Here is an 11,308-nt window from a genome sequence, read left to right as displayed (position 1 = left end):
AAACATAACCTATGTTTTTTTTTTACATTTGTGTTTTTTGATACCGTGGGGCAATTGCGAACAGACCGTGAAGGGCAATGGCGAACGTTCGGCATTACCCCTCTGTAATTTGTACGGTGTCTCATTATTTTTATTTTAATTGTTTTAGATGCCTCGACATTATGTACGAAAAACGGCAACAAAATATAACTTAGAAGATCTCCAAAAAGCAATCGAAGATATCAAAACCAACAAAATAAGCCTAGGAAGAGCATCGCGGATTTATTCAGTGCCAAAACTACAATTTTTGACCATTTGAAAAAGGATGTAATACGAGTACCGAAAACTGGAAGAAAGCCATTATTTACTGAAGCACAGGAGTTGGAACTCGAGGACTATATTTTGAAATGTAGTAAATTATTTTATGGATTAACGATCAAGAAGGTTCGCAAAATAGTTTTCCAATTTGCAGAGCGTAATAAACTGCCTCATAACTTTGATAAAATTAATAAGCTAGCTGGAAAAGACTGGTATTATAATTTTATGAAAAGGCATCCTAGAATATCTTTGAGAAGACCTGAAGCAACATCTTTAAATCGTATTAATGCTTTCAATAAGGCTGATGTTAAAGTATTCTATGATAATTTGAAGGACATACAAAATAAACATCACATACAACCTGATAAGATATTTAACGTTGACGAGACAAGCATATCAACGGTGCAAAAGAATTCGAAAATATTGGCAGAAAGAGGTGAAAAACAAGTAGGCAAGGCAACAAGTGCCGAAAGAGGATCTACAACCACTGTTGTTTGTGCTATTAGCGCCGCTGGTCAATACATACCTCCATTTTTTATTTTCAAACGAAAACGGATGAACGCTTTATTATTAAAAGGTAGTACTCCCCACATGGTGGCTTCTGTATCAGACTCTGGATGGATTAATGACAGCTTATTCATTGACTGGCTACAGCATTTCATTTCTTACGCAAAACCTTCATTGACTAATCAAGTACTGCTGATTTTAGACAATCACGAGAGTCACATCAGTCTTGGTGCATATAATCTCTGCAGAGACAACGGAATTATCATGCTAACCCTGCCACCACATACCTCACACAAACTCCAGCCTCTGGATTTGACATTTTTTGGACCTCTGAAGAGTGCATACTATCAAGAATATGAGAACTATATTTCAGATCGGCTTGGTAAACCTATCACACAATATGACATAGTAGAATTATTTACAAATGCCTTTAATCGATGTAGCAACCTTGAAAAGGCAGCCAGCGGATTTAAATCTGCAGGAATTTATCCCTACCGGCCTGTTGATATTGATACAATTCAGCCATACTGTTCACAAAATACTTCATTTCAGATAACAAGAACACAAACACAAAACAGTGCGATCAATAACCAAGTATCAGATAATCAAATCGCCAATGACAGCATTGTCGAAGTAGCAACAATTGAACAACAAGCTCCAGTTCTTCAAAATTTAGTTCCTGATCCTCAAAACTTGATTTCACAAGATTGCACCGAACAAGTCTCTATCTGATATTGTTGAATTGCCAGTTATGTCTCCCAAAATATATAAGCGTAACATAAGGGAAAAAAAATCTATCATTTTAACTAGCACACCTTATAAAAAGATCGACTCGAAGAAAAAGAAAATAGGGGAAGGGCGGGTAATTGGAGTCAGCGGGCAATCGGAATCACACGCATACCCACGAAACTACGCACCCGAAACCTAGGAACATGCCTATAACACCCCCTCTACACCCGCCGGCCCGTCGCGAACGCCCCCGCCAGTTACCGCTGCCCGTCGCTGAGAGATAGTAGTATGTTGTTTTCGCGCGTTGTCAATGTAATATTACGTAAAAATATTATTAGAGGTGAGTGTCGTTTTTAAGTTTAACAAATTTTGTATATTGTACAAAGGTAGTCTGTATGTTTAAAATTGTGATAAGCGTCTTATATTACGATTCAAACTTAGGTTTTTTTTTAATTGTTATTATTTTGTTGGCAGTATAGTAGCGGCTAATAAGAGTCAAGTGACCCCCATTGTCCGCAGGTGATTACCATAACCCGCAAAAGACTAATGTTAATATTATTGTTTCTAGATGCCGAAAGTACGGGTAAGGACAACCGAAAAAGCCAACTGGTCATCCGAGGCTCTCCAAAGAGCCATACTTCTTATTGAACAAGAGGGTTATTCTATAAGAAAAGCTGGTAAATCTACTGGTATCCCATTTTCGAGCTTACAAAAAGATACAAAAGAAGACTATCCTAGAACCACGTCTCGGAAGATGTACAGTATTTACGCCTGAAGTAGAAGAAAAATTAGCTGATGTTATAAAAAAGATGGCTAATATATTTTATGGTTGTACCGCAACTCAAATAAGGAAAGTGGCATTTGATTATGCGGAAAGTATGAATTTAAAGCATAACTTTAATAAAGTTACAAAAATGGCTGGTCGAGATTGGTTGACAGCCTTTATGGCAAGAAATAATATATCTGTGAGGAAACCAGAGGCAACCAGTATAAATCGAATAACAGCGTTCAATAAAGAGGAGGTGCAGTTATTTTTTAAGCTGTTGGAGGAAATTATGGAGAAACACAAATTTCTTCCCAAAAATATATATAATTGCGACGAAACCGGAATGACAACAGTACAGACTCCAGGGAAAATACTAGCAACAAAAGGACAGAAGAGAGTGGGGTCCATCACCAGTTGGGAGAGAGGCAAAAATATAACTTTGATGTTTGCAATGAGCGCTGCAGGTGGCTTCATCCCACCTATGTTTATTTATCCTCGCAAGAGAATGACTCCTCTACTTGAGAAGGATGGTCCATCAGGAGCACTTTATAAATGCTCCGACAATGGTTGGATAAACGAAAGTCTCTTTCTTGAGTGGCTCACACATTTTAAAAATCATGCTAAACCTTCTGTGGACGAACCTGTTCTCTTGATTTTAGACAATCATGCTAGTCATTCTTCCCTACCTATCTACGAATTTTGCAAAAGCAACTATATTCATATGTTATCCTTGCCACCACACACATCCCACAGAATGCAGCCCTTGGACGTGTCATTCTTTGGACCTCTTAAAACCGCATACAAAAAGGAATGTGATTTGCACATCAAAAGTCATCGCCTCGAACACATATCTCCATATGATGTAGCTTCATTGGTGAGGAAAGCATATATTACCGTTGCCTCTATTAACAAAGCAGAGTCGGGATTTAGGGCAACAGGTATTTTTCCAATAAATCCCCAAGTATTTTGTGAAGAAGATTTTATGGCTGCTGAGATTCTCCAATCTGACTCTATAGTCGTTTGCAATGAGTCTATTACGATTTCTACTTGTGACATAGAACAAGATTCAAATGTCATTCCGAGCACATCAAAACTATTAGATTTATCAGCTGTAAGTGAATCAGCGCAAGTAGTTATCTCTTCCCCGACATCACAAGACAAAGAGTCGTCTGATCCTACGTCAAATGTTCAATTTTCCGATTTTATAAAATTACCAGAGAAAACAACTGTGGCTAAAGAGAAACAGCGTCGAAAGAAGCAGCATGCTACTGTATTAACCTCAACTCCACTGAAGAAAGATTTGATAGAAAAGGAAAATAAAAAGATAACAAAAATACAGAAAGAGCAAGAGAAAGAAAAAAAGAAATGGAAAGGTAAGGGTCAGGGGAAGAAGACTAAGGTGCAGAAGGGTGATGGTCCCCAAAGGGCAAAGAGACAGGTTCTTCAAGATTTAAACGATACATCAGTCTCAGACACTAACAATAACGACTTGTGCCAGGATGACGAAAATGATGATGCAGAAGACGCAGGAAATAGATGCTTGATATGCTGTGAATTTGGACGAAACAATGAGATGTGGTACCGCTGTACCACATGTGGATTGTGGGCACACGCAGAATGCACTGGATGGGATTCTGCCGAAGGGTACGTCTGCGATATGTGTTAGTTTTACTTGATCTTCATTTCCCACAGGCTGACCACCATTGCCCCGAAGTAAGTGCAATGGGAGTCAAACCTATTTTTTTTTTAATCTTAATTTTTTCCCAAAGTTTATGTACCAAATGATTAAAACTGATCTCAATTGTTAGACAAATAAGTGTTTTTTGTTATAAAACATAAGCAATAAATATTTGATATTGAAATAAGCTTTTATTTGAAAACTTGCTTAAGTGACTCCCATTACCCTTTTCCACCCTTTTTTTTTTTTTTTTGGTTTCGCGGAGAAAGTACCTTATTACTACCGCCCAGCCTTCGCGGGGGGGGGCGACTAAGCGGTTATGTTGGGGTAGCCGTTGCCTTACGACCCGACAATTGAGCGGCCCGGAACCCACGGGCGGCGGTCGGGCCGAGTCCCTAACCCTAACAAACTAGTCCCTACGCAACGACCTACCAACTAAAACTCCGCGTTGACCCTCTTCGGCGCATAGGGACGATTGCGTGCTACCTCGGGACAGCAGGTCCGAGTTTCGTCCGCGGCCGCCCCTGCGCGGTGCCGCCTTGCGGCCCGTCTCCTAAATGGGGGGGGCTCCTAAGCCCCCGCGCACCGAAGGACGCTCTCAGCGTCAGCGGCAGCGTGAGGTCAACACCACACTGCCGCCCATCCCGGGGTCAACCGAAAGTGTGCGATGAACGCACTACACGCACTGAAAAGTGCGCGCGCACTAGACGGACAGCCCCTGCTGCCCGCCGACGACCCCTTCGTGGCCCCTATTAGTCGCCTCTTACGACAGGCAGGGGTTTACCGTGGTGGTATTCTCCAAACGCCCCCATTCCACAGGGCGGGAGACGCCGGTCAGTCGTCCACCCGGCGCCTCCTACGTCTCCTCTGACGGCGGGAGGGATCGGCCCGTTCCCGATCCCTCTCGGCACTCTCCTTCTGCGAGAGAACCACCTCACAGAAGTGGGCCACCGCACGCCAGGCCTCCCGACTGTCGACCATGGACGCGACCACAGCCGGCAGCGAGAGGTCTCCTCCGACGACTGATACGAGAGCGCTGCGCTCATCGTCCCAGGCTGGGCAAGACTCCAACGTATGTTGGGCCGTATCCCGCAGGCAGTTGTCACAATGGTGACACACGGCGCTTATTTCCGTCCCTGCTATCTGACACAGGTACTCCCCGAAGCACCCATGCCCGGTGAGCACCTGTGTCAATCTAAAAGTTGCCGCGCCGTGGCGCCTGTCCAGCCACTGTGCAAAGACAGGACGCACTGCCGCGACGGCCCGAAGCCCCGCTGACGGGGCCTCCAGCCTGAGACGCCACTCCTCCACGGCGGCTCGCCGTAAGGAGGCCCTTGTGGCCTCCACCTCCTTCAGGGCCGGACGCTGCCCATTCCTGAACGCCTCCTCCCTCCAATGGAATGTATCGGAGAGAGCCTTGGCGTCCAGATCCCAGGGCAGGAATCCGGCCAAAAGACTAGCCGCCTCGAACGAGACCGTGCGATACGCCCGTATGGCCCGCTGCGCAATGACCCGCTGCGGGCCCCGCAGGAGAGCGGCAGAACGCTCCCTAGGGCGTCAGCCCAGACCGGGCTGCCGTATAGTGCTATGGACCGCACGACCCCGTGGTATAACCTTCGACAAGGGATATTTGGACCTTCCAGGTTGGGCAGCAGGCTGGAAAGAGCGCCCGCCGCCCTGGTCAACTTTGTCCTTAACGTTTTAAAATGGGCGCTGAACTCCCATCGGCTATCCAATATCAAACCTAAATACTTCATGGTATTGCCGATGGGAATCCGCACCCCCTCCACTACGATGTGGGCACCGGCCGGTGGCCCCCGCCGAGGCCCGTGAAAGCAGATGGCCTCGGTCTTCTCGAGGGCCACCTTCAAACCTAAACGCCGAATACGGCTCACTATATGACCGGTGCCCACCACCCTTTTCTACCCTAAGAAACGACAAAGAGAAAGTAGACACTGAGAAAAAGTCAAAGAAACAGGCTGAAACGAAAAGACGGAAACGTGAAGACGAAAATAGAAAGGAAACGAGAAAAGTACGGAAAAATTTAAAGAATATTGGAGACTTTGGCCATTTGGAGGAGAAATATAAAAAAACGGAAAAAGAAAAAGAACAAAAACGATGAGTATTTTTGTATTTTTTGTAACGAAAAATATAACAATTCTGAAACTTGGATAATGTGTTATGTGTGCAAGAATTGGGCCCATGAGCTATGTACCGATCAACAATCGACGTCAACAGGCTATAAATGTGATCTCTGTCGTACCTAATTGAAGACTGATTAAATCTCTGTCGTACCTAATAGATAGGATAGGATATGCCAAATGTCCTAGATAGAAAATTTGACAAATTGAAGACTGATTAAAGATAATTAATGTTAGTTCGTAATTACCCCCCTTGCCGTTCATGTTTACCCTACGCATGTCGGGTAAATACGAACAGCAAGGGTTTTGCTATTCGCTTAAAATGTTACCTTTTATATAAGAAATATCAATGTTGATTCTTTAAATTGTTACTCATATAGTTTATCTTGCTAAAAAAGTATGATGATAAAGCATTCGTCATTATTCTGCTGTGTTATTTCAATTCTCCCTTAGGTGTTCGCCATTCCCCCACTTTCCCCTATACCAAATTGGGAATTATGTTTTATTATAACTTATCATGCAATAAAACAACAATACAAATTGGCTATAGTTTTTTTATTTTGTGATTTACAATTACAATTGTAAAGACATGGTTCGGACAATTATCGATAATAGTCGATAATATTGTCGAAAAGTTAGCGGATCAACACTACAGCACAAACAATACATACAATGGAACAATAGAATGTTTTTTTTACAATTGTTGATATCTTCAACTTGGAATGTTATCTAATTTCCAGGAAACACAATATATATAGATTCTAAGGGAAATAGTGGTTAGCTAAATAAAACTTGTAACCATTCGAGACCTTGAAAATTGACCTTACAATTATAATATAATTTGATAAGTTTCGGAGTAGTGAAATGAGGGTAAATCCAAAAAAATGGGTCGAAGAATGTTTTGTTTTTTTATAACAAGCATCATTCAACACTTATGTCCTAAGAAAACAAAAAACCGAGGCTTGGAATGTGAAGTATAAACAGATGACGCAAGCAGTTTTTGTTTATAGTTTCAAGTGGCTAATATAAACATTTCGGTCTCAGGTACCTTCGATGTGATGTTTTGCTGATACTTTAGTTCTTTTACATTGTATTGAGTGTAACGATCACACAAAATATTGTTTGGATTTTATATTATTCGACATTTAGTGTCGAGCTCGGGTACCTAAAACTAGTAATAATTATATCTAAATACTGAAGTCGTAATATCAAATTTATATATTGTAGGTATCCATATTCACAATCTTTTATGAATATAACACCGTTTACGGAATAAAGATTTATGATTTATTACATTGTTTATGGCGCATATAGTCTATAAAGGTGGCAATCGCGCGTTTTTTACGCGCAGACACATACAGCCGCTGGGCTTTCGTGACAGCTGTCAGTTTGTAGGACTCACGTATTCAAGGGCTAGTCTAGAAAGTGTCCGGGAATTTTATTCAATTGTAATGGAATGTGGTTGTCATTTTCTACACAAAAACATTTTTAAGGCCATTGGTTCTTAGGCTAAATTTTTATGGATGATGCACAATGTCCTTTACAATCGAAATTTGCGATGATGGTCTCTACGCAAATATAAAGATATTGCTTAAAATTCCGGAAGCTCCTATAAGCGGTGCAACATCAGAGACAATTTTCTACCTTAACGCGTGTAAAAACATGGTTGAGAGTAAACATGTAAGAAGAGAGGCTTACAGTTTTAGCTCTTCTAAATATTCATCAGACACAGCCCCAGACAACTCAAATATTATCACCCGATGATTTATTAATATTGCCAATAAAAATAGAAGACAATGAGTGCAATAAAATTGCGAATAGGGGACCGGCCTATGCTTGATTTTGTACATTATTCTATATGTAATGGTTAATAATACGAAAAAGAAGCACTGCTGCGAAAACTGCATAAAAATTGGTTAAAAAATGAGCGAGTAATTCATATTTAAAATATTGTAATGTACAGAAGTGGGCGCGATGTGGGGATATCGCTTCATCTCTTTCTTTAGCACGCGTCGTAATTCCCGATGACGTCACATGTGGGTATTTTGTCTCTTTTCTGTTTCTTGTAAATTACCCTTTCCACCGAAATTCAAAGACTTATAACTTGTTGATTTTTTACCGGATTTTAATAATTCTTTCTGTGTTATAATTTATATTATGTAAATATTTGATAATAGTAAAGAACAAAAATGAGTCCGGTACCCTATTGTGCAATAAGGTCTAAATTACTCGACATATTTTATTATTAGTTTAGTTTCGCTGAAAAATTCTCTCGAGTCGAGTGAATTAAATAAATATTAAATAGACTGCTATTAAGGTCAGACTATTTTAAACTGTAGTAGACCGTGGCCCCTTAGAAATCCTATTTTCGCAAGAGGCAATCAATTTAATGGGAGCAAGCACTCCGGCCACATTCTATGAACAAGATGATCATGAGAATATAAAGACAAAAAGACCAAGACATTGAGTACTAGCAAAATCAAAGTAATTAAGTATCCAGTACTGTAAACCAAGTCTAAATATACCTTAACTATAACCATTCATTATATTTCAATTAAATTTACAGTAAACTAGAACATTAAATTATTGCCTCTGATTTTAACTCTCAAATACTCCTATGTGCATTCTTGTGTTATGTCATTTCGCACCTATAGACCAAAAACGTAATAAATTGATAATAATATTTTCATGCCACTCCTACTTTCAAATATTGATGAATAATAAAGAAGGAGAAAAGGGTTGAACAATCTTCGGTTCAATCCTGAATGCACTAAGGCTGCCAGTAAAGAACAAGCAGCTTTAGTGCAACTTACACTTTACTATAAAATATTGAGGCCCTCAAAGAATGAGAAAGTGTTGAATAATCTTCAATTCAATCCTGAATGCACTAAGGCTGCCAGTAAAGAACAAGCAGCTTTAGTGAAACTTACAACTTACTATAAAATACCGAGTCCCTAAAAGAATCAGAAAGTGTTGAATAATCTTCAGTTCAATCCTGAATGCACTAAGGCTGCCAGTAAAAAACAAGCAGCTTTAGTGCTACTTACACTTTACTATAAAATATTGAGACCCTTAAAGAACGAGAAAGTGTTGAATAATCTTCGGTTCAATCCTGAATGCACTAAGGCTGCCAGTAAAGAACAAGCAGCTTTAGTGCAACTTACACTTTACTATAAAATATTGAGGCCCCTCAAAAGAATGAGAAAGTGTTGAATAATCTTCAATTCAATCCTGAATGCACTAAGGCTGCCAGTAAAGAACAAGTAGCTTTAGTGAGACTTACAACTTACTATAAAAATACCGGAGTCCCCAAAAAGAATCAGAAAGTGTTGAATAATCTTCAGTTCAATCCTGAATGCACTAAGGCTGCCAGTAAAAAACAAGCAGCTTTAGTGCTACTTACACTTTACTATAAAATATTGAGACCCTTAAAGAACGAGAAAGTGTTGAATAATCTTCAGTTCAATCCTGAATGCACTAAGGCTGCCAGTAAAAACAAGCAGGTTTAGTGCAACTCACATATTATATTCAAATATGCATTAATCATATCTTATGTCTCATCCAAAACCATATTGTTGACCGACAAAAATATCTAGGTAAAGATATTGAACGCAGGCACTCTTGAAGCCATTTATAAAATTAAGTTGCTTGTAGAACAAGTTGCAAGCAGCCAAGCTCATCATATCAAGGTAATGTATAAGTATAACCTTTCAAAAACTATGGAAGCATCCAAAGTTGGGACATTAATAAATATTTACAAGTTTGTGTCTAGGCCAGGGCATAACTACATATAACTTTTTTTTTTATTTATTAGAGATACCATTAGATAATACATACAGTACATTTTTTAATACAAATAATGTAGGCAACACCTCCAAATAGGGGTTAAGGAATGCTTCTTGAAGGAGTTAGGCTGGCTAAACCCATAGCCGGCATCCCATGCACAATGGCTCAACCTTCTACGGGCTTAATGCAGAAAAAGGAGGCTCACAACACAAGGGGTTAAGGAATATTACAAATAGAAAAATATATAAAATGAGACACTATACAAATTCTCTGGGATTATCTAACCTTTAATTTGTAACAATCCACAACATCAATAGGTCCAGAAACAACACAAAACCTCTGCTAGGTGATACTATAATTGCTATTTCAAAATCCACTATGTAGGTCTATATAGAAGATTTAAAATTTGCAACAATAATATGCAACTTGATTTATTTTTTATGGATACATAACCACAAAATCTATGAAATTTTATTAAACGCCCATGAAACATACTAAACTATCTACTATGTCCATCAAAGTCAACAATTGCAAAATCAAATGACAAATCTAAGACACAATCAATTCACTTTCTGATTATTCGAATACATTTAGATATTTCATAACTTATTGGTTATCTTTGGAACACGATTTTTCTTGGGGACTATTGAACAACAAATTTTGCTGTTTACCTAATAACACAACAGGCGATAACACTCCAATAGAAATGTGCGTGATGTAGTTAATGCATACAATCCATCTGCTGGCAAGAAAGTAGGACGAGGAACTCGTCCGCACGACAAAACACGAGTTCAGGTAACTAATCCAAAACTGTTTTAACAATAAATCCACTCAAACTATTTTTATTAACAATGGCGACACGTAAGACAGCAGGCAAATAAAATATAACTAACATGTGGGAACGGCTATGTGAACGACAAATAAATGCAGATTCAGGATTTTGACTAATAAAAACTGCAAAGCCTCAGAACAATAACAAGCATGTTCTGAGTGCAAAGCACTGCAGAGAATTGTAAAATTTACAGTGTTGCCAGGGCCCTTGATTTTTTTTTTTTTTTTTTTATAATTCGTCCTTATAGGACAGGCTATAGTCTTACGACCATACTGCCTAGTCTTACGTATTTCTTTTCTTCAAATTTAAATTCTTAATATATTGTCTTTCGTAAGTATTCCAATTAGTAGTTTTCGTAAGTATAGTCAATTCCAGGTAAAGTATAATCCATTTTTCCAATTGTCAAATCCAGAGTAAATATCAATTCAGTACGATTTTCCTCGTCAGTGAATATGTTTCATACTATCCGTAAAATATGTTTTTACTATCCTCTTCTTAATTTAAAGCTTCATTGAGATATAGAATTTGCAATTCCACTATTTGCTCTTTGCTCCATGTATTGAGCGTGCTTC

At 39.3% G+C, this 11,308-nt stretch overlaps 1 protein-coding gene across 1 annotated transcript; it reads left to right on the top strand.

Moving 5' to 3' along the window:
• The first annotated feature begins 2,259 nt into the window (after window positions 1–2,259).
• Window positions 2,260–4,204, top strand: LOC115452977. Its single transcript, XM_030181598.2, has one exon. It carries the CDS (start codon window positions 2,343–2,345, stop codon window positions 3,963–3,965), a length of 1,623 nt encoding a protein of 540 aa, XP_030037458.2. The 5' UTR covers window positions 2,260–2,342; the 3' UTR covers window positions 3,966–4,204.
• The last annotated feature ends 7,104 nt before the right edge of the window (window positions 4,205–11,308 follow it).

Source organism: Manduca sexta, unplaced genomic scaffold (genome assembly GCF_014839805.1).
Source record: "Manduca sexta isolate Smith_Timp_Sample1 unplaced genomic scaffold, JHU_Msex_v1.0 HiC_scaffold_1643, whole genome shotgun sequence".
Taxonomy (NCBI): Eukaryota; Metazoa; Arthropoda; class Insecta; order Lepidoptera; family Sphingidae; genus Manduca; species Manduca sexta.
The sequence above is the reverse complement of the archived record's forward strand: the minus strand, read 5'-3'. Positions and strand labels throughout refer to the sequence as shown.

Bases quoted from the DNA above. Each gene is read 5' to 3' on its own strand.
- LOC115452977 (XM_030181598.2), top strand. From the start codon at position 2,343: ATGGCTAATATATTTTATGGTTGTACCGCAACTCAAATAAGGAAAGTG.